Source organism: Scyliorhinus torazame, chromosome 4 (genome assembly GCF_047496885.1).
Source record: "Scyliorhinus torazame isolate Kashiwa2021f chromosome 4, sScyTor2.1, whole genome shotgun sequence".
Taxonomy (NCBI): domain Eukaryota; kingdom Metazoa; phylum Chordata; class Chondrichthyes; order Carcharhiniformes; family Scyliorhinidae; genus Scyliorhinus; species Scyliorhinus torazame.
The window spans coordinates 1,831,449-1,854,500 of record NC_092710.1 but is presented as its reverse complement, the minus strand read 5'-3'; the positions used below and the strand labels follow the sequence as shown (position 1 = coordinate 1,854,500).

Genomic DNA, 23,052 nt, shown 5'->3' with positions numbered 1-23,052 from the left:
ATGGAGAGAGGGGGGGTGGGAGGTGATCGGGGGGGAGTCGGGATGGAGAGGGGGGGGCGGGTAGTGATTGAGGGGGTGCCGGGATTTAGAGAGGGGGGTGGGAGGTGATCGGGGGGGGGATCCGGGATGGAGAGAGGGGGGGGGTGGGGGGTGATCGGGGGGGGATCCGGGATGGAGAGGGGGTTGGGAGGTGATCGAGGGGGGGAGTTGGGATGTCGATTGTAGTTTCTCTGAGATGGGCCCTGACCCTGTGGACTGACGCAGCGAGTCAGAGGGTTAGAGGGCCTGATGGTCAGAGGGTCAGAGGGCCAGATGGTCAGAGGGTCAGAGAGTCAGAGGGTAAGAGGGTCAGAGGGTCAGAGGGCCAGAGGGCCAGAGGGCCAGAGGGCCAGAGGGCCAGAGGGCCAGAGGGCCAGAGGGCCAGAGGGCCAGAGGGCCAGAGGGCCAGAGGGTCAGAGGGTCCGATGGTCAGAGGGCCAGAGGGCCAGAGGGCCAGAGGGCCAGAGGGCCAGAGGGCCAGAGGGCCAGAGGGCCAGAGGGCCAGAGGGTCCGATGGTCAGAGGGTCAGAGGGTCAGAGGGTCCGATGGTCCGATGGTCAGAGGGTCCGATGGTCAGAGGGTCCGATGGTCAGAGGGTCCGATGGTCAGAGGGTCCGATGGTCAGAGGGTCCGATGGTCAGAGGGTCCGATGGTCAGAGGGCCAGAGGGGTAAGCGACCTCCTCCTGTTTGTTGCTCGGTCGCTGAAGGGTTTCCCTCTTTGTTGACAGAACCACTCCGATTCTCAGATGGAAATCTACGAGCGTGAGAACCTCATGGGGCGGCACGCGGACTTGTGCGAAGACTATCCCTCTCTGCAGGCCATGGGCTGGAGTAACAACTACGTGGGCTCCATGTTCGTCAAGAATGGAGCGTAAGTACGGCATGGTCCTGATAGGCTGATCTGGCAACAGCCTCACTCCACCCGCGGCCCCGAGGCGCAAAATCAGTCACGTCTCCGAAATATCAGTGACCCGCACCGCCCACAGGCTGAGGGGTCAGTGTGTGACCCCAGGCACAGCCCAGCGGGTTAAAGGTCAATACACGACCCCAGGCACAGCCCAGAGGGTTAAAGGTCCATCCCTGTCCCCACTGACCCACCCAGAACCAGAGGGTGAGAGGTCAGTGTTTGAACGATTCGGGGGCGGGGGTGAAAGGTGACCGTTGGTCCTGAAATAATTGTGATTTCTGATTTCCCCTCCAGGTGGGTGTGTTACCAATACCCCGGTTACCGTGGGTACCAGTACATCATGGAATATGATCGTCACAGCGGAGAGTTTAAACACTGGAAGCAATGGGGCTCCCACAGTCAGACTCCTCAAATCCAATCCATCCGCAGGATTATGCACTGACGGTCCTGCTCCGAGTCAGCAGGTCAATCTGCTGCTTTTACCCTCAACTCTCAGTAAAGGAGTTTTCTTATCAAAAGCGTCTCCAGTTGTTTGTTCCACAGACACGACCTTGGACCGAGCCGCTTGACCGCACATTCCCGTCGGGGGCGGTGACCCGCCTTGGGGGCGTCTGGGGTCACACAGAGACCAGACCGGGCACGCACGGCCCATTTGCCTCCCCGCACGGACTGCAGCCGCCCACAACGGTTTAGACAACACTCGACAACGTCTCATCGAATCCTTGCAGTGCACAAGGGGCCCCCCACCCAGAACCATTCCCCCCACCCTAACCCCATTACCTAAAATGGACAACCCTAAGGGACAATTTAACACGGCCAATCCACCTAACCTGTACATCTTTGGACACGAAGGGACAATTTAACACGGCCAATCCACCTAACCTGTACATCTTTGGACACGAAGGGACAATTTAACACGGCCAATCCACCTAACCTGTACATCTTTGGACACTAACGGACAATTTAACACGGCCAATCCACCTAACCTGTACATCTTTGGACACTAAGGGACAATTTAACACGGCCGATCCACCTAACCTGCACATCTTTGGACACTAAGGGACAATTTAACACGGCCAATCCACCTAACCTGCACATCTTTGGACACTAAGGGACAATTTAACACGGCCAATCCACCTAACCTGTACATCTTTGGACAGTAAGGGACAATTTAACACGGCCAATCCACCGAACCTGTACATCTTTGGACACTAAGAGAGAATTTAACACGGCCAATCCACCTAACCTGTACATCTTTGGACACTAAGGGACAATTTAACACGGCCAATCCACCCGACCTGTACATCTTTGGACACTAGGGGACGATTTAACACGACCAATCCACCTAACCTGCACATCTTTGGACACTAAGGGACAATTTAACACGGCCAATCCACCTAACCTGTACATCTTTGGACACTATGGGACAATTTAACACGGCCAATCCACCTAACCTGTACATCTTTGGACACTATGGGACATGATCATTCCCTATATCGCCTCTGATCACTGCTCATTCGCTGCTAGATTTGTGATTTATCGCTTCCTGTCACCACCTCCCTTTATTTCCTGTAATAACACCCAGACTCTCCCACACGGGGAAACATCCTCTCAGAATCACCCCTCACTCTGAGATTCTGCCCTCTGGGCCCAGACTCTCCCACACGGGGAAACATCCTCTCAGAATCTCCCCTCACTCTGAGATTCTGCCCTCTGGGCCCAGACGCTCCCACACGGGGAAACATCCTCTCAGAATCTCCCCTCACTCTGAGATTCTGCCCTCTGGGCCCAGACTCTCCCACACGGGGAAACATCCTCTCAGAATCTCCCCTCACTCTGAGATTCTGTCCTCTGGGCCCAGACTCTCCCACACGGGGAAACATCCTCTCAGAATCTCCCCTCACTCTGAGATTCTGTCCTCTGCTCCCAGACTCTCCCACACGGGGAAACATCCTCTCAGAATCTCCCCTCACTCTGAGATTCTGCCCTCTGGGCCCAGACTCTCCCACACGGGGAAACATCCTCTCAGAATCTCCCCTCACTCTGAGATTCTGCCCTCTGGGCCCAGACTCTCCCACATGGGGAAACATCCTCTCAGAATCTTCCCTCACTGAGATTCTGCCCTATGGGCCCAGACTCTCCCACACGGGGAAACATCCTCTCAGAATCTCCCCTCACTCTGAGATTCTGTCCTCTGGGCCCAGACTCTCCCACACGGGGAAACATCCTCTGAGAATCTCCCCTCACACTGAGATTCTGCCCTCTGCTCCCAGACTGTCCCACACGGGGAAATATCCTCTCAGAATCTCCCCTCACTCTGAGATTCTGTCCTCTGGGCCCAGACTCTCCCACTCGGGGAAACATCCTCTCAGAATCACCCCTCACTCTGAGATTCTGCCCTCTGGGCCCAGACTCTCCCACACGGGGAATCATCCTCTCAGAATCTCCCCTCACTCTGAGATTCTGCCCTCTGGGCCCAGACTCTCCCACACGGGGAAACATCCTCTCAGAATCTCCCCTCACTCTGAGATTCTGTCCTCTGGGCCCAGACTCTCCCACACGGGGAAACATCCTCTCAGAATCTCCCCTCACTCTGAGATTCTGTCCTCTGCTCCCAGACTCTCCCACACGGGGAAACATCCTCTCAGAATCTCCCCTCACTCTGAGATTCTGCCCTGTGCTCCCAGACTCTCCCACACGGGGAAACATCCTCTCAGAATCTCCCCTCACTCTGAGATTCTGTCCTCTGCTCCCAGACTCTCCCACACGGGGAAACATCCTCTCAGAATCTCCCCTCACTCTGAGATTCTGTCCTCTGCTACCAGACTCTCCCACACGGGGAAACATCCTCTCAGCATCGACCCTGTCAAACCCCCGGAGAATCCGGAATGTCTCAATAAGGCCGCCTCTCATTCTTCTAAACTCCCAATGAGGACCGGCCCGGCCTACTCACCCTCTCCTCATGAGAAAACCCCTCCCTACCCGGGATTGACCCCGTGACCCTTCCCTGGACGGTCTCCAATGGCAATCCAAGAAGATATTTCCACGCCAGAATTTTAGCCACACGCTCATTTCTCGGGTCTGAGTTTCCCTGTGCTAATTTACAGATAATTACTGGCTCTGATAATAATCCAGTGGTTATAATTTCTCTGTTTTCCCGTCTCCTTTTTGTACCTCGCTCCTGACTGGTAAAGTCTCCATATTCCCAGAAGACCATCGGCTGCTCCTTCCCCCTTTGAGGGGGGGGGAGCTGACTGGTGGTGGTGTAACCCGAGGGTCACCTCAGGCGAGGGGCGAGGTTGGGAAGGCGGGGCCTTCATCAATAACACAGCCGATACGGGGATTGAACCCTCGCTGCTGGCCTCGCTCTGCATCATGAGCCAGCCGTGAACCCCGACAGGGACCCGGGCCAGCACGGGGATTAGCACTGCTGCCTCACAGCGCCAGGGACCCGGGCCAGCAGGGGGATTAGCACTGCTGCCTCACAGTGCCAGGGACCCGGGGCAGCACGGGGGTTAGCACTGCTGCCTCACAGTGCCAGGGACCCAGGCCAGCACGGGGGTTAGCACTGCTGCCTCACAGTGCCAGGGACCCGGGGCAGCAGGGGGATTAGCACTGCTGCCTCACAGTGCCAGGGACCCGGGCCAGCACGGGGATTAGCACTGCTGCCTCACAGTGCCAGGGACCCGGGGCAGCACGGGGGTTAGCACTGCTGCCTCACAGTGCCAGGGACCCAGGCCAGCACGGGGGTTAGCACTGCTGCCTCACAGTGCCAGGGACCCGGGGCAGCACGGGGGTTAGCACTGCTGCCTCACAGTGCCAGGGACCCAGGCCAGCACGGGGATTAGCACTGCTGCCTCACAGTGCCAGGGACCCGGGGCAGCACGGGGATTAGCACTGCTGCCTCACAGTGCCAGGCACCCGGGCGAGCACGGGGATTAGCACTGCTGCCTCACAGTGCCAGGGACCCGGGGCAGCACGGGGGTTAGCACTGCTGCCTCTCAGTGCCAGGGACCCGGGGCAGCACGGGGATTAGCACTGCTGCCTCACAGTGCCAGGGACCCGGGGCAGCACGGGGGTTAGCACTGCTGCCTCACAGTGCCAGGGACCCGGGGCAGCACGGGGGTTAGCACTGCTGCCTCACAGTGCCAGGGACCCGGGGCAGCACGGGGGTTAGCACTGCTGCCTCTCACTGCCAGGGTCCCAGGTTCGATTCCCGGCTTGGGTCACTGTCTGTGCGGAGTCTGCACGTCCTCCCCGTGTCTGCGTGGGTTTCCTCCGGGTGCTCCGGTTTCCTCCCACAGTCCAAAGACGTGGAGGTTAGGTGGGTTGGCCATGCTAAATTGGCCTTGGTGTCCAACCTCTTGGTGAGACACTGGGGATGGGGAGTGGGCCTGCGTAGGGCACTCTCTCAGAGGATTGGTGCAGACTCGATGGGCCGAATGGCCTCCTTCTGCACTGTAGGGTTCTATGAGTCTATGATCTGAGTGTGGAGGAGGCAGGGCCAGGCAAGGATTGCCACAGAATTATACCCTTTTCTGAAACGATGTGAGAGTTTGTGTCTGTGGCGAGGGTGTGGATGGGGATGTGAGGTGGATGTGAGAGAGTTTGATCATGTGTGTGAGCATGCGTGTGTGGTTACGAGTGTGTGTGTCAGGGGAGGGGCTGTGTGTCTATAAGGATGTGAGTTTGAGCACAGATGTACGTGTGTGTTTGTGTTCGTGACAGTGAGAGTATGGATGTGTGTGTGTGTTTGGGTGTGTGAATGTGAGTGTGAGTGTGTACATTGATGTGTGTGTGAGCATGGATGTGAGTGTATATGAATGTGTGAGTGTGAGTCCGGGTGTGAGTGTGAGTACAGGCGTGTGTGTGAGTGTGAGTGTGTGTGTGTGTGTGTGTGTGTGTGTGAGTACGGGTGTGTGTGTGAGTGTGTGAGTGTGTGTGTGTGTGTGAGTGTGTGAGTGTGTGAGTACGGGTGTGAGTGTGAGTACGGGTGTGAGTGTGAGTACGGGTGTGAGTGTGAGTACGGGTGTGAGTGTGAGTACGGGCGTGAGTGTGAGCACGGGCATGTGTGTGAGTGTGTGAGTGTGAGTGTGAGTGTGTGAGTGTGTGTGTGTGAGTGTGTGTGAGTGTGTGTGTGAGTGTGTGTGTGTGAGTGCGTGAGTGTGTGTGTGTGTGTGAGTGTGAGTGTGTGAGTGTGTGTGTGTGTGAGTACGGGTGTGTGTGTGAGTACGGGTGTGAGTGTGAGTACGGGTGTGAGTGTGAGTACGGGCGTGAGTGTGAGTGTGAGTGTGTGTGTGAGTGTGAGTGTGTGAGTGTGTGAGTGTGTGTGTGTGTGTGTGTGTGAGAGTACGGGTGTGAGTGTGTGAGTGTGAGTGTGTGTGGGTGTGAGTACGGGTGTGAGTGTGAGTACGGGTGTGAGTGTGAGTACGGGTGTGAGTGTGAGTACGGGCGTGAGTGTGAGTGTGAGTGTGTGTGTGAGTGTGAGTGTGTGAGTGTGTGAGTGTGTGTGTGTGTGTGTGTGTGAGAGTACGGGTGTGAGTGTGTGAGTGTGAGTGTGTGTGGGTGTGAGTACGGGTGTGAGTGTGAGTACGGGTGTGAGTGTGAGTACGGGTGTGAGTGTGAGTACGGGCATGTGTGTGTGAGTGTGAGTGTGTTTGTGCGTGTGTGAGAGTACGGGTGTGTGTGAGTATGGGTGTGATTGTGAGTGTGAGTGTGTCTGTGCGTGTGTGAGAGTACGGGTGTGAGTGTGAGTACGGGTGTGATTGTGAGTGTGTGAGTGTGAGTGTGTGTGTGAGTGTGAGTGTGTGAGTGTGAATGTGAGTGTGTGAGTGTGAGTACGGGTGTGTGTGAGAGTACGGGTGTGAGTGTGAGTGTGTGAGTGTGTGAATGTGTGTGTGAGTACGGGTGTGAGTGTGAGTACGGGCATGTGGGTGTGAGTGTGAGTGTGTGAGTGCGTGTGTGTGAATGTGTGTGTGTGAGTACGGGTGTGAGTGTGTGAGTGTGAGTGTGTGTGGGTGTGAGTGTGTGTGTGTGGGTGTGAGTACGGGTATGAGGGTGTGAGTACGGGTGTGAGTACGGGAGTACGGGTGTGAGTGTAAGTACGGGTATGAGTGTGAGTACGGGTGTGAGTACGGGAGTACGGGTGTGAGTGTAAGTACGGGTATGAGTGTGAGTACGGGTGTGAGTACGGGTGTGAGTGTGAGACACAGGGACAGTAACTTACGCCCCACTTTCCACGCGGACGGATCGGACATTATCAAAGCCACACTGAGTGATGCTGGAACATTCACAGGTAAATTCCTGTCGGCGACCCTGGAAATTCTCCCGCTCCCACACAACTATCTGTGAAAAGAGGCAGAGATTGGATCGAGCAGATTCAGAAAGAGTCACAGAGAGAACGAGAGCGAGGGACTGAGAAATTATCCAGAGAGAGAGCGGGTTAATGGAGAGAGAAGGAGGGAGAGCGGGGTAACGGAGAGAGAGAGGGAGGGAGAGGGGTTAACGGAGAGAAAGAGGGAGGGAGAGGGGTTATCTATCATCAAGGAAGAAATAGCGAGGCATCTGGATGGAAATTGTCCCATTGGGCAGACGCAGCATGGGTTCATAAAGGGCAGGTCGTGCCTAACTAATTTAGTGGAATTTTTTGAGGACATTAACAGTGCGGTAGATAAGGGGGAGCCAATGAATGTGGTGTATCTGGATTTTCCAGAAAGCCTTTGACAAGGTGCCACACAAAAGGTTGTTGCATAAGATAAAGATGCATGGCATTAAGGGTAAAGTAGTAGCATGGATAGAGGATTGGTTAATTAATAGAAAGCAAAGAGTGGGGATTAATGGGTGTTTCTCTGGTTGGCAATCAGTAGCTAGTGGTGTCCCTCAGGGATCAGTGTTGGGCCCACAACTGTTCACAATTTACATAGATGATTTGGAGTTGGGGACCAAGGGCAATGTGTCCAAGTTTGCAGACGACACTAAGATAAGTGGTAAAGCAAAAAGTGCAGAGGATACTGGAAGTCTGCAGAGGGATTTGGACAGGCTAAGTGAATGGGCTAGGATCTGGCAGACGGAATACAATGTTGACAAATGTGAGGTTATCCATTTTGGTAGGAATAACAGCAAAAGGGATTATTATTTAAATGATAAAATATTAAAACATGCTGCTGTGCAGAGGGCCCTGGGTGTGCTAGTGCATGAGTCGCAAAAAGTTGGTTTACAGGTGCAGCAGGTGATTAAGGCGGCAAATGGAATTTTGTCTTTCATTGCTAGAGGGATGGAGTTTAAGACTAGGGAGGTTATGCTGCAATTGTATAAGGTGTTAGTGAGGCCACACCTGGAGTATTGTGTTCAGTTTTGGTCTCCTTACTTGAGAAAGGAAGTACTGGCGCTGGAGGGTGTGCAGAGGAGATTCACTAGGTTAATCCCAGAGCTGAAGGGGTTGGATTACGAGGAGAGGTTGAGTAGACTGGGACTGTACTTGTTGGAATTTAGAAGGATGAGGGGGGATCTTATAGAAACATATAAAATTATGAAGGGAATAGATAGGATAGATGCGGGCAGGTTGTTTCCACTGGTCGGGGAAAGCAGAACTAGGGGGCATAGCCTCAAAATAAGGGGAAGTAGATTTAGAACTGAGTTTAGGAGGAACTTCTTCACCCAAAGGGTTGTGAATCTATGGAATTCCTTGACCAGTGAAGCAGTAGAGGCTCCTTCATTAAATGTTTTTAAGATAAAGATAGATAGTTTTTTGAAGAATAAAGGGATTAAGGGTTATGGTGTTCGGGCCGGAAAGTGGAGCTGAGTCCACAAAAGATCAGCCATGATCTCATTGAATGGTGGAGCAGGCTCGAGGGGCCAGGTGGCCGACTCCTGCTCCTAGTTCTTATGTTAACGGAGAGAGAGAGGGAGGGAGAGGGGTTAATGGAGAGAGAGAGGGAGGGAGAGTGGGGTAACAGAGAGAGAGAGGGAGGGAGAGTGGGTTAATGGAGAGAGAGAGGGAGGGAGAGGGGATAACGGAGACAGAGAGGGAGGGAGAGTGGGGTAACAGAGAGAGGGAGGGAGAGTGGGTTAATGGAGAGAGAGAGGGAGGGAGAGTGGGGTAGCAGAGAGAGAGAGGGAGGGAGAGTGGGTTAATGGAGAGAGAGGGAGGTAGAGTGGGTTAACTGAGAGAGAGAGGGAGGGAGAGGGGTTAACGGAGAGAGAGAGGGAGGGAGAGTGGGTTAACGGAGAGAGAGAGGGAGGGAAAGTGGGTTCATGGAGAGAGAGAGGGAGGGAGAGTGGGGTAGCAGAGAGAGAGAGGGAGGGAGAGTGGGTTAATGGAGAGAGAGGGAGGTAGAGTGGGTTAACTGAGAGAGAGAGGGAGGGAGAGGGGTTAACGGAGAGAGAGAGGGAGGGAGAGTGGGTTAACGGAGAGAGAGAGGGAGGGAAAGTGGGTTCATGGAGAGAGAGAGGGAGGGAGAGGGGTTAATGGAGAGAGAGAGAGGGAGGGAGAGTGGGTTAACGGAGAGAGAGGGAGGGAGAGTGGGGTAACAGAGAGAGAGAGGGAGGGAGAGTGGGTTAACGGAGAGAGAGAGGGAGGGAGAGTGGGGAAACAGAGAGAGGGAGGGAGAGTGCGTTAATAGAGAGAGAGAGGGAGGTAGAGTGGGTTAACGGAGAGAGAGAGGGAGGGAGAGTGGGGTAACAGAAGGAGAGAGGGACGGAGAGTGGGTTAACGGAGAGAGAGAGGGAGGGAGAGTGGGATAATGGAGAGAGAGAGGGAGGAAGAGTGGGTTAACGGAGAGAGAGAGGGAGGGAGAGTGGGGAAACAGAGAGAGGGAGGGAGAGTGCGTTAATGGAGAGAGAGAGGGAGGTAGAGTGGGTTAACGGAGAGAGAGAGGGAGGGAGAGTGGGGTAACAGAAGGAGAGAGGGACGGAGAGTGGGTTAACGGAGAGAGAGAGGGAGGGAGAGTGGGATAATGGAGAGAGAGAGGGAGGAAGAGTGGGTTAATGGAGAGAGAGAGGGAGGGAGAGTGGGTTAACGGAGAGAGAGAGGGAGGGAGAGTGGGTTAACGGAGAGAGAGAGGGAGGGAGAGTGGGGTAACAGAGAGAGAGAGGGAGGGAGAGGGGTTAACGGAGAGAGAGAGGGAGGGAGAGTGGGTTAACGGAGAGAGAGAGGCAGGGAGAGTGGGTTAACGGAGAGAGAGAGGGAGGGAGAGTGGGTTAATGGAGAGAGAAAGGGAGGGAGAGTTGGTTAACGGAGAGAGAGAGGGAGGGAGAGTGGGTTCATGGAGAGAGAGAGGGAGGGAGAGTGGGGTAACAGAGAGAGAGAGGGAGGGAGAGTGGGTTCATGGAGAGAGAGAGAGAGGGAGAGTGGGGTAACAGAGAGAGAGAGGGAGGGAGAGTGGGGTAACAGAGAGAGAGAGGGAGGGAGAGGGGATAAGGGAGAGAGAGAGGGAGGGAGAGTGGGGTAACAGAGAGAGAGAGGGAGGGAGAGTGGGTTAATGGAGAGAGAGAGGGAGGGAGAGTGGGGTAACAGAGAGAGAGAGGGAGGGAGAGTGGGTTAACGGAGAGAGAGAGGGGGAGGGAGAGTGGGTTAACAGAGAGAGAGAGGGAGGGAGAGTGGGGTAACAGAGAGAGGGAGGGAGAGTGGGTTAATGGAGAGAGAGAGAGAGAGGGAGGGAGAGTGGGTTAATGGAGAGAGAGAGGGAGGAAGAGTGGGTTAACGGAGAGAGAGAGGGAGGGAGAGTGGGTTAACGGAGAGAGAGGGAGGGAGAGTGAGTTAACGGAGAGAGAGGGAGGGAGAGTGAGTTAACAGAGAGAGAGGGAGGGAGAGTGGGGTAACAGAGAGAGAGGGAGGGAGAGGGGATAACGGAGAGAGAGAGGGAGGGAGAGTGGGTTAACGGAGAGAGAGAGAGGGAGGGAGAGTGGGTTAACAGAGAGAGAGAGGGAGGGAGAGTGGGGTAACAGAGAGAGAGAGGGAGGGAGAGTGGGGTAACAGAGATAGAGAGGGAGGGAGAGTGGGGTAACAGAGAGAGAGAGGGAGGGAGAGTGGGTTAACGGAGAGAGAGAGAGAGAGAGAGGGAGGGAGAGTGGGTTCATGGAGAGAGAGAGGGAGGGAGAGTGGGTTAACGGAGAGAGAGAGGGAGGGAGAGTGGGTTAACAGAGATAGAGAAGGAGGGAGAGTGGAGTAACAGAGAGAGAGAGGGAGGGAGAGTGGGTTAACGGAAAGAGAGAGAGAGGGAGGGAGAGTGGGTTCATGGAGAGAGAGAGGGAGGGAGAGTGGGTTAACGGAGAGAGAGAGGGAGGGAGAGTGGGTTAACGGAGAGAGAGAGGGAGGGATAGTGAGTTAACGGAGAGAGAGGGAGGGTGAGTTAACGGAGAGAGAGGGAGGGAGAGTGAGTTAACGGAGAGAGAGGGAGGGAGAGTCGGGTAACAGAGAGAGAGAGGGAGGGAGAGTGGGTTAACGGAGAGAGAGGGAGGGAGAGTCGGGTAACAGAGAGAGAGAGGGAGGGAGAGTGGGTTAATGGAGAGAGAGAGGGAGGGAGAGTGGGGTAACAGAGAGAGAGAGGGAGGGAGAGTGGGTTAATGGAGAGAGAGAGGGAGGGAGAGGGGTTAACGGAGAGAGAGAGGGAGGGAGAGTGGGTTAACGGAGAGAGAGAGGGAGGGAGAGGGGATAACGGAGAGAGAGAGGGAGGGAGAGTGTGGTAACAGAGAGAGAGAGGGAGGGAGAGTGGGTTAACGGAGAGAGAGAGGGAGGGAGAGGGGATAACGGAGAGAGAGAGGGAGGGAGAGGGGATAACGGAGAGAGAGAAGGAGGGAGAGTGGTTTAACGGAGAGAGAGGGAGGGAGAGTGGTTTAACGGAGAGAGAGAGGGAGGGAGAGTGGGGTAACAGAGAGAGAGAGAGGGAGGGAGAGGGGATAACGGAGAGAGAGAGGGAGGGAGAGGGGATAACGGAGAGAGAGAAGGAGGGAGAGTGGTTTAACGGAGAGAGAGGGAGGGAGAGTGGGTAAACGGAGAGAGAGAGAGAAGGAGGGAGAGTGGGGTAACAGAGAGAGAGAGGGAGGGAGAGGGGATAACGGAGAGAGAGAGGGAGGGAGAGGTGTTAACGGTTAACGGAGAGAGAGAGGGAGGGAGAGTGGGGTAATGGAGAGAGAGAGGGAGGGAGAGTGCGTTAATGGAGAGAGAGAGGGAGGGAGAGTGGGTTAACGGAGAGAGGGAGGGAGGGAGAGTGGGTTAACGGAGAGAGAGAGGGAGGGAGAGAGGGTTAACGGAGACAGAGAGGGAGGGTGAGTGGGGTAACGGAGAGAGAGAGGGAGAAAGAGTGGGTTAACGGAGAGAGAGAGGGAGGGAGAGTGGGGTAACAGAGAGAGAGAGGGAGGGAGAGTGGGTTAACGGAGAGAGAGGGAGGGAGAGTGGGGTAACAGAGAGAGAGAGGGAGGGAGAGTGGGGCAACAGAGAGAGCGAGGGAGGGAGAGTGGGGTAACAGAGAGAGAGAGGGAGGGAGAGTGGGTTAATGGAGAGAGAGAGGGAGGGAGAGTGTGTTAATGGAGAGAGAGAGGGAGGGAGAGGGGTTAACGGAGAGAGAGAGGGAGGGAGAGTGGGGTAACAGAGAGAGAGAGGGAGGGAGAGTGGGTTAACGGAGAGAGAGGGAGGGAGAGTGGGGTAACAGAGAGAGAGAGGGAGGGAGAGTGGGGCAACAGAGAGAGAGAGGGAGGGAGAGTGGGGTAACAGAGAGAGAGAGGGAGGGAGAGAGTGTTAATGGAGAGAGAGAGGGAGGGAGAGGGGTTAACGGAGAGAGAGGGAGGGAGAGTGGGTTAACGGAGAGAGAGAGGGAGGGAGAGTGGGTTAACGGAGAGAGAGGGAGGGAGAGGGGATAACGGAGACAGAGATGGAGGGAGAGTGGGTAATGGAGAGAGAGAGGGAGGGAGAGTGGGTTAACGGAGAGGGAGAGGGAGAGAGAGTGGGGTAATGGAGGGAGAGAGGGAGGGAGATGGGATAACGGAGAGAGAGAGGGAGGGAGAGTGGGTTAACGGAGAGAGAGGGAGGGAGAGTGGGGTAACAGAGAGAGAGAGGGAGGGAGAGGGGATGACGGAGAGAGTGAGGGAGGGAGAGTGGGTTAACGGAGAGAGAGAGGGAGGGAGAGTGGGTTAACGGAGAGAAAGGGAGGGAGAGTGGGGTAACAGAGAGAGAGAGGGAGGGAGAGTGGGTTAACGGAGAGAGAGGGAGGGAGAGTGGGGTAACAGAGAGAGAGAGGGAGAGAGAGTGGGGTAAGAGAGAGAGAGAGGGAGGGAGAGTGGGGTAACAGAGAGAGAGCGGGAGGGAGAGAGGGAGGGAGAGGGGTTAACGGAGAGAGAGAGGGAGGGAGAGTGGGGTAACAGAGAGAGAGGAAGGGAGAGTGGGGTAACAGAGAGAGAGAGGGAGGGAGAGTGGGGTAACAGACAGAGAGAGAGGGAGGGAGGGAGAGTGGGGTAACAGAGAGAGAGAGGGAGGGAGAGTGGGTTAATGGAGAGAGAGAGGGAGGGAGAGGGGTTAACGGAGAGAGAGGGAGGGAGAGTGGGGTAACAGAGAGAGAGGGAGGTAGAGTGGGGTAGCAGAGAGAGAGAGGGAGGGAGAGTGCGTTAATGGAGAGAGAGAGGGAGGGAGAGTGGGGTAACAGAGAGAGAGAGGGAGGGAGAGTGGGTTAATGGAGAGAGAGAGGGAGGGAGAGGGGTTAACGGGGAGAGAGGGGGAGGGAGAGGGGTTAACGGAGAGAGAGAGGGAGGAAGAGTGGGTTAAGGGAGAGAGAGAGGGAGGGAGAGGGGATAACGGAGAGAGAGAGGGAGGGAGAGTGGGGTAACAGAGAGAGAGATGGAGGGAGAGTGGGTTAACGGAGAGAGAGAGGGAGGGAGAGGGGATAACGGATAGAGAGAGGGAGAGGGGATAACGGAGAGAGAGGGAGGGAGATTGGTTTAACGGAGAGAGAGGGAGGGAGAGGGGTTAACGGTTAACGGAGAGAGAGAGGGAGGGAGAGGGGATAACGGAGAGAGAGAGGGAGGGAGAGTGGGTTAACAGAGAGAGAGGGAGTGAGAGTGAGTTAACGGAGAGAGAGGGGGAGGGAGAGGGGATGACGGAGAGAGAGAGGGAGGGAGAGTGGGTTAACGGAGAGAGAGGGAGGGAGAGGGGATAACGGAGAGAGAGAGGGAGGGAGAGGGGTTAACGGTTAACGTAGAGAGAGAGGGAGGGAGAGGGGATAACGGAGAGAGAGAGGGAGGGAGAGGGGGTTAACGGAGAGAGAGGGAGGGAGAGTGAGTTAACGGAGAGAGAGGGGGAGGGAGAGGGGATGACGGAGAGAGAGAGGGAGGGAGAGTGGGTTAACGGAGAGAGAGAGGGAGGGAGAGTGGGTTAACGGAGAGAGAGGGAGGGAGAGGGGATAACGGAGACAGAGATGGAGGGAGAGTGGGTAATGGAGAGAGAGAGGGAGGGAGAGTGTGTTAACGGAGAGAGAGAGGGAGGGAGAGTGGGGTAATGGAGGGAGAGAGGGAGGGAGATGGGATAACGGAGAGAGAGAGGGAGGGAGAGTGGGTTAACGGAGAGAGAGAGGGAGGGAGAGGGGATGACGGAGAGAGTGAGGGAGGGAGAGTGGGTTAACGGAGAGAGAGAGGAGGGAGTGGGTTAACGGAGAGAGAGAGGGAGGGAGAGGGGATAACGGAGACAGAGAGGGAGGGAGAGTGGGGTGATGGAGAGAGAGAGGGAGGGAGAGTGGGTTAACGGAGAAAGAGAGGGAGGGAGAGTGGGTTAACGGAGAGAGAGGGAGGGAGAGGGGATAACGGAGACAGAGATGGAGGGAGAGTGGGTAATGGAGAGAGACAGGGAGGGAGAGTGGGTTAACGGAGAGAGAGAGGGAGGGAGAGTGGGGTAATGGAGAGAGAGGGAGGGAGAGGGGATAACGGAGAAAGAGAGGGAGGGAGAGTGGGTTAACGGAGAGAGAGGGAGGGAGAGTGGGGTAACAGAGAGAGAGAGGGAGGGAGAGTGGGGTAACAGAGAGAGAGAGGGAGGGAGAGGGGATGACGGAGAGAGAGAGGGAGGGGGAGTGGGTTAACGGAGAGAGAGAGGGAGGGAGAGTGGGTTAACGGAGAGAGAGAGGGAGGGAGAGGGGATAACGGAGACAGAGCGGGAGGTAGAGTGGGGTGATGGAGAGAGAGAGGGCGGGAGAGTGGGTTAACGGAGAGAGAGAGGCAGGGAGAGGGGGTAACAGAGAGAGAGAGGGAACGAGAGTGGGTTAACGGAGAAAGAGAGGGAGGGAGAGTGGGTTAACGGAGAGAGAGAGGGAGGGAGATTGGGTTAACGGAGAGAGAGAGTGAGTTAACGGAGAGTGAGGGAGGGAGAGGGGATAACGGAGAGAGAGAGGGAGAGGGGGTAACGGAGAGAGAGAGGGAGGGAGAGGGGGGTTAACGGAGAGAGAGAGGGAGGGAGGAAAGAGAGTTGCAAAGATGGGAAATTAGCAAGAGGAGAATAGGCAGAGTGTGAAAGCAGAGGGATGGAAGTAGGGAGTGAGCGAGAGCAGGCGAGAGGGACGGAGAGGGAGAGGGAATGGCTGAGCAGGGCCCCCTCCTGTTCCAGGGAAGAATGGCCTGACCTTCCAGAATCCGGGGTGCCCCTGCTTCAGGGGAATGTTGCCTCTCTGCATTTTGTTCAGCCGGAAGTAATCTGAAGATTAAATAAAACAGGATTTCAGTGGATTAGGAAGCAATTCTTCCATCCCAGCAGCCTCTCTCCAGGAAGCAATTCTTCCATCCCAGCAGCCTCTCTCCAGCAGAGACCAGCACCCTCACTCCAGCAGAGACGAGCAGAGACCAGCAGCCTCTCTCCAGTAGAAATCAGCACCCCCCCTCTCCAGCAGATACCAGCACCCTCTCTCCAGCAGAGACCAGCAGCCACTTTCCAGCAGAGAAAGTTCTTCTCTCTCCAGCAGATACGAGCATTGTAGTTTTTCTTGCTCATTGATGAGGCCAAACCTTTCCTGTTCTGCAGGAGCCTGGGCCTTTCTGCTGTGAGACTCGGGGAGCCTGGGCCTTTCCCGCTGTGAGACACAGGGAGCCTGGGCCTTTCCCGCTGTGAGACACAGGGAGCCTGGGCCTTTCCCGCTGTGAGACACAGGGAGCCTGGGCCTTTCTGCTGTGAGACACAGGGAGCCTGGGCCTTTCCCGCTCTGAGACACAGGGATCCTGGGCCTTTCCCGCTCTGAGACACAGGGAGCCTGGGCCTTTCCCGCTGTGAGACACAGGGAGCCTGGGCCTTTCCCGCTGTGAGACACAGGGAGCCTGGGCCTTTCCCGCTGTGAGACACAGGGAGCCTGGGCCTTTCCTGCTGTGAGACACAGGGAGCCTGGGCCTTTCCCGCTGTGAGACACAGGGAGCCTGGGCCTTTCCCGCTGTGAGACACAGGGAGCCTGGGCCTTTCCCGCTGTGAGACACAGGGAACTTGGCCCTTTCCTGCTGTGAGACACAGGGAGCCTGGGCCTGACCCGCTGTGAGACACAGGGAGCCTGGGCCTTTCCTGCTGTGAGACACAGGGAGCCTGGGCCTTTCCCGCTCTGAGACACAGGGAGCCTGGGCCTTTCCTGCTGTGAGACACAGGGAGCCTGGGCCTTTCCTGCTGTGAGACACAGGGAGCCTGGGCCTTTCCTGCTGTGAGACACAGGGAGCCTGGGCCTTTCCCGCTGTGAGACACAGGGAGCCTGGGCCTTTCCTGCTGTGAGACACAGGGAGCCTGGGCCTTTCCTGCTGTGAGACACAGGGAGCCTGGGCCTTTCCCGCTGTGAGACACAGGGGGTGAAATTCTCCTACCCGCCCCGCCACATTTCTGCCCCGACCAGCCAGCGGGAGTCTCCGTAACACCGGCCAGTCAATGGGGTTTCCCATTGTGGGGCTGCCCCACGTCGTCGGGAAAACCCCGGGCGCCGGCAAAACGGAGACTCCCGCCGGCGGAGAATGACGCCCAGGGAGCCAGGGCCTTTCCTGCTGTGAGACACAGGGAGCCTGAGCCTTTCCCGCTGTGAGGCACAGGGAGCCTGAGAACACCAAACGATATGAAATAGGAACAGGTGGAGGCCATTTGCCCCATTGAGACCATTGAATAAGAACATGGCCGATCGAACACTCACTACACCCACTTCCAGGTCTTCTCTCCTTTCCCTCAATTTCCCAACTGATTAAAAACTTTTTGATCTTGGAAACTCTTCCTCAAATTCATCAGCAATGAGCTCGCCATCGATCCGAGGCTCTGGCCTCTGGTGCTAACCTCTCCGGGGAGGCAACCTCCCAACATTGACCCTCTCTCACCCCCTCAGAATCTTGTCACCTCTCATCCTTCTGAACTTCAAGGTGTGCAGGCCCTTCTAAACCCGGGATCATCCGTGTAAACCTCCTCTCTACGGCCTCCACTGATAAAACATCTTTCCTGAAATAAGGCGACCAACACGGAAGGGCAGCGTGGCAGCACAGTGGTTAGCACTGTTGCTTCACAGCTCGGGGGTCCCAGGTTCGATTCCGGCTTGGGTCACGGTCTGTGCGGAGTCTGCACGTTCTCCCCGTGTCTGCGTGGGTTTCCTCCGGGTGCTCCGGTTTCCTCCCACAGTCCAAAGACGTGCAGGTTAGGTGGATTGGCCCTTAGTGTCCAACAAATGGTCAGGTGGGGTCACTGGGTTACAGGGTTACTGGGATGCGGGGATAGGGTGGAGGTGTGGGGCTTAGGTAGGGTGCATTTCCAAGAGCCGGTGCAGACTCGATGGGCTGAATGGCCTCCTTCTGCACTGTAAATTCTACGAACACTGTGCACAGGGCCAAGATATGGGCCTTTCCTGCTCTGGGACACAGGGAGCCTAGGCCTTTCCTGCTCTGAGACACAGGGAGCCTGGGCCTTTCCTGCTGTGAGACACAGGGAGCCTGGGCCTTTCCCGCTGTGAGACACAGGGAGCCTGGGCCTTTCCCGCTGTGATACACAGGGAGCCAGTGCCTTTCTGGCTGTGAGACTCGGGGAGCCTGGGCCTTTCCCGCTGTGAGACACAGGGAGCCTGGGCCTTTCCCGCTGTGATACACAGGGAGCCTGGGCCTTTCCCGCTCTGAGACACAGGGAGCCTGGGCCTTTCTGGCTGTGAGACTCGGGGAGCCTGGGCCTTTCCCGCTCTGAGACACAGGGAGCCTGGGCCTTTCCTGCTGTGAGACACAGGGAGCCTGGGCCTTTCCCGCTGTGAGACACAGGGAGCCTGGGCCTTTCCCGCTGTGATACACAGGGAGCCAGGGCCTTTCTGGCTGTGAGACTCGGGGAGCCTGGGCCTTTCCCGCTGTGAGACACAGGGAGCCTGGGCCTTTCCCGCTGTGATACACAGGGAGCCTGGGCCTTTCCCGCTGTGAGACACAGGGAGCCTGGGCCTTTCTGGCTGTGAGACTCGGGGAGCCTGGGCCTTTCCCGCTCTGAGACACAGGGAGCCTGGGCCTTTCCCGCTGTGATACACAGGGAGCCAGGGCCTTTCTGGCTGTGAGACTCGGGGAGCCTGGGCCTTTCCCGCTGTGAGACACAGGGAGCCTGGGCCTTCCCGCTATGAGACACAGGGAGCCTGGGCCTTTCCCGCTGTGAGACACAGGTAGCCTGGGCCTTTCCCGCTGTGAGACACAGGGAGCCTGGGCCTTCCCGCTATGAGACACAGGGAGCCTGGGCCTTTCCCGCTGTGAGACACAGGGAGCCTGGGCCTTTCCCGCTGTGAGACAAAGGGAGCCTGGGCCTTTCCCGCTGTGAGGCACAGGGAGCCTGGGCCTTTCCCGCTGTGAGACACAGGGAGCTTGGGCCTTTCCCGCTCTGAGACACAGGGAGCCAGGGCCTTTCCCGCTCTGAGACACAGGGAGCTAGGGCCTTTCCCGCTGTGTGACACAGGGAGCCTGGGCCTATCCTGCTGTGAGGCACAGGGATCCTGGGCCTTTCCCGCTGTGAGGCACAGGGAGCCTGAGAACACCAAACGATATGAAATAGGAACAGGTGGAGGCCATTTGCCCCATTGAGACCATTGAATAAGAACATGGCCGATCGAACACTCACTACACCCACTTCCAGGTCTTCTCTCCTTTCCCTCAATTTCCCAACTGATTAAAAACTTTTTGATCTTGGAAACTGTTGCTTCACAGCTCGGGGGTCCCAGATTTGATTCTGGCTTGGGTCACTGTCTGTGCGGAGTCTGCACGTCCTCCCCGTGTCTGCGTGGGTTTCCTCCGGGTGCTCCGGTTTCCTCCCACAGTCCAAAGACGTGCAGGATAGGTGGATTGGCCCTTAGTGTCCAACAAATGGTCAGGTGGGGTCACTGGGTTACAGGGATGCGGGGATAGGGTGGAGGTGTGGGGCTTAGGTAGGGTGCATTCCCAAGAGCCGGTGCAGACTCAATGGGCTGAATGGCCTCCTCCTGCGCTGTAAATTCTACGAACACTGTGCACAGGGCCAAGATATGGGCCTTTCCTGCTCTGGGACACAGGGAGCCTGGGCCTTTCCTGCTCTGGGACACAGGGAGCCTGGGCCTTTCCGGCTCTGGGACACAGGGAGCCTGGGCCTTTCCTGCTCTGGGACACAGGGAGCCTGGGCCTTTCCTGCTCTGGGACACAGGGAGCCTGGGCCTTTCCTGCTCTGGGGCACAGGGAGCCTGGGCCTTTCCTGCTCTGTGACACAGGGAGCCTGGGCCTTTCCTGCTCTGGGACAGAGGGAGCCTGGGCCTTTCCTGCTCTGGGACACAGGGAGCATGGGCCTTTCCTGCTCTGGGACACGGAGCCTGGACCTTTCCTGCTCTGGGACTGAGGGAGCCTGGGCCTTTCCTGCTCTGGGACACAGGGAGCCTGGGCCTTTCCTGGTCAGGGACAGAGGGAGCCTGGGCCTTTCCTGGTCAGGGACACAGGGAGCCTGGGCCTTTCCTGCTCTGGGCCTTTTCTGCTCTGAGACACAGGGAGCCTGGGCCTTTCCTGCTCTGGGACACAGGGAGCCTGGGCCTTTCCTGCTCTGGGACACAGGGAGCCTGGGCCTTTCCTGCTCTGGGACACAGGGAGCCTGGGCCTTTCCTGCTCTGGGACACAGGGAGCCTGGGCCTTTCCTGCTCTGGGACAGAGGAAGCCTGGGCCTTCCCCATTTTGGGACAGAGGGAGCCTGGGCCTTCCCCATTCTGGGACAGAGGGAGCCTGGGCCTTTCCTGCTCTGGGAGACGGGGACACTGGGCCCTCTCTGCATTGTTACACGCAGAGCCTGGGTCTGGCTCTGTGCCATTCCTGCTGTGGGACTCTGGGATCAATGGCCCGGAACTGGGCCTTTCCAGCTCAGGGACAAAAGAAGCCTCGGATAGAGCCTCGGCCATTCCTGCTTCATGATGGAAATTGTGCCTGGGCCTCTCCTTCTCAGGAAAACAGGGAAATTAGACACGGATCTTTCTTTCGTTGGGATACTGGGAGCCTGAGTCTGGATCTGGGACTTGCCTGCTCTGTAGTCCAGGGAACCAGGGCCTGGGCCTGAGCTTGAACCTGGGCCTTTCCTGCTCTAGGACACAGGGAGCCTGGGCCTTTCCTGGTCAGAGGCACCGGGAGCCTGGGCCTTTCCTGCTCCAGGACACAGGAAGCCTGGGCCTTTCCTGGTCAGGGGAACAGGGAGCCTGGGCCTTTCCTGGTCAGGGGAACAGGGAGCCTGGGCCTTTACTGGTCAGAGACACAGGGAGCCTGGGCCTTTCCTGGTCAGAGACACAGGGAGCCTGGGCCTTTCCTGGTCAGAGACACAGGGAGCCTGGGCCTTTCCTGGTCAGAGACACAGGGAGTCTGGGCCTTTCCAGGTCAGAGGCACAGGGAGCCTGGGCCTTTCCTGGTCAGAGGCACAGGGCGTCTGGGCCTTTACTGGCCAGAGGCACAGGGAGCCTGGGCCTTTCCTGGTCAGAGGCACAGGGAAACTGGGCCTTCCCCATTCTGGGGTAGAGGGAGCCTGGGCCTTTCCTGACCAGGGGACCAGGGAGTCTGGGCCTTTCCTGGTCAGAGACACAGGGAGTCTGGGCCTTTCCTGGTCAGAGGCACAGGGAGTCTGGGCCTATCCTGGTCAGAGGCACAGGGAGCCTGGGCCTTTCCTGACCAGGGGACCAGGGAGTCTGGGCCTTTACTGGCCAGAGGCACAGGGAGCCTGGGCCTTTCCTGGTCAGGGGAACAGGGAGCCTGGGCCTTTCCTGGTCAGGGGAACAGGGAGCCTGGGCCTTTCCTGGTCAGGGGAACAGGGAGCCTGGGCCTTTCCTGGTCAGGGGAACAGGGAGCCTGGGCCTTTCCTGGTCAGGGGAACAGGGAGCCTGGGCCTTTCCTGGTCAGGGGAACAGGGAGCCTGGGCCTTTCCTGGTCAGGGGAACAGGGAGCCTGGGCCTTCCCCATTCTGGGATAGAGGGAGCTCGGAAATTCCCTGCTCCGTGAGCCTGGCTCCTTTCTGCTCTGAGGCACAGTGCGGCCTTTGCTTGGTTTTTCCCTGCTCTGGGACAGAGGCAACCTGGGCCTTGACTCTGGGGCTGGCCCTGGATCTCTCCTGGTCTCGCTGCGTAGTTCCACCCTCCTCCACTTGGCCTCCTTCGCTGCGGTCAATCCCAACCAGTGCTCCCCCCTTCCCGCTGGGCAGGAATCATTCCCAACCCCCTCGCCACATTGGTCACCACTTACCGTGGATGGGGTTGAGATGAGTTATCACAGCAACGTCCCTCCTGTGAACTCGTGCTGTATTTATAGCAGTTTTGCTGACCCCTGCTCCACTCCGGGTCAGCTGAGCAGTCAGCAGAAAGTATTATCAGTCACAGCGATCCTGCCCATCCCCAAACCCCCCTCGCCCCAGGACAAAGACCCTGAAAGACAGGGAGTCAGCAAAACAAAACACTTGCACACTGTTTATTCAGCAAATCCCCTGATGTCTGATTCATTCACCTTCGATTCACTGCAGGGCGAGTGTGAGCAGCAGAGGACAAGCGGGCAGAATGTCTCGGGGTAATTCATCGAGATTCACTCTGCTCACAGCAACAGCAACATGAGAACATTCTACAATATACCCACACCAAATACAGCCTGCAAAAAATCTCTGTCACGGAGGAGACATTTATTACCCATATCTAGTTGCCCTTCACAAGGTGGGGGTGAGCTGCTTTCTTGAACCGCTGCAGTCCCCGAGGTGTAGGTACACCCACTGTGCTGTTAAGGTGGGAGTTCCAGGCTGTTGCCCCGGCGACAGTGAAGGAACGGCCGATATATTTCCCAGTCGGGGTGGGGAGTGACTCGGAGGGGAGCCTCCAGGTGGGGGGGGGGGGTTCCCAGGTATCTGCTGCTCTTGTCCTTCTCGATGGAGGTGGTCGTGGGTTTGGAAGGTGCTGCCTGAGGAACCTCGGTGAGTTGCTGCAGGGCATCTTGTAGATGGGACACACGGCTGACACTGTGCGTCGGGGGGGGGGGGGGGGGAGTGAATGTTTGTGGAAGGGGAGCGATCAAGCGGGGCTGCTTTCCGGTTCTGGCATATGGCGAGCCAGGCCTTTAGTAGAATCCCTACAGTATATGAGGCCATGGATCGCAGCATTCCCGATCACAGGGCCATGCAGCGTAGCATTCACGATCACAGGGCCATGCATCGCAGCATTCCCGTCAATGGCCCATGCATCGCAGCATTCCCGATCACAGGGCCATGCATCGCAGCATTCCCGATCACAGGGCCATGCATCGCAGCATTCTCGATCACAGGGCCATGCATCGCAGCATTCCCGATCTCAGGGCCATGCATCGCAGCATTCCCGATCACAGGGCCATGCGTCGCAGCATTCCCGATCGCAGGGCCATGCACCGCAGCATTCCCGATCACAGGGCCATGCATCGCAGCATTCCCGATCGCAGGGCCATGCATCGCAGCATTCCCGATCACGGGGCCATGCATCGCAGCATTCCCGATCGCAGGGCCATGCATTGCAGCATTCCCGATCACGGGGCCATGCACCGCAGCATTCCCGATCGCAGGGCCATGCAGCGCAGCATTCCCGATCGCGGGGCCATGCACCGCAGCATTCCCGATCATGGGGCCATGCATCGCAGCATTCCCGATCACAGGGCCATGCATCGCAGCATTCCCGAT

General features: G+C 57.2%; 1 protein-coding gene and 1 long non-coding RNA gene across 2 annotated transcripts; one reads left to right on the top strand and one right to left on the bottom strand.

The window, feature by feature from the left end:
- The first annotated feature begins 706 nt into the window (after window positions 1–706).
- On the top strand, window positions 707–1,465 carry LOC140411543 (uncharacterized). Its single transcript, XR_011940857.1, has 2 exons — window positions 707–911; window positions 1,242–1,465. It is a non-coding gene; the product is annotated as an uncharacterized lncRNA (long non-coding RNA).
- Window positions 1,466–4,058: 2,593 nt separating this feature from the next.
- Window positions 4,059–21,751, bottom strand: LOC140411267 (uncharacterized). Its single transcript, XM_072500390.1, has 4 exons — window positions 21,609–21,751; window positions 15,542–15,612; window positions 5,993–7,292; window positions 4,059–4,067 (listed from the first exon to the last, which is right to left on the bottom strand). Exons 3-4 carry the CDS (start codon window positions 7,202–7,204, stop codon window positions 4,059–4,061), a joined length of 1,221 nt encoding a protein of 406 aa, XP_072356491.1. The 5' UTR covers window positions 7,205–7,292; window positions 15,542–15,612; window positions 21,609–21,751.
- Window positions 21,752–23,052: the final 1,301 nt, after the last annotated feature.

Bases quoted from the DNA above. Each gene is read 5' to 3' on its own strand.
- LOC140411267 (XM_072500390.1), bottom strand. From the start codon at position 7,204: ATGTCCGATCCGTCCGCGTGGAAAGTGGGGCGTAAGTTACTGTCCCTG.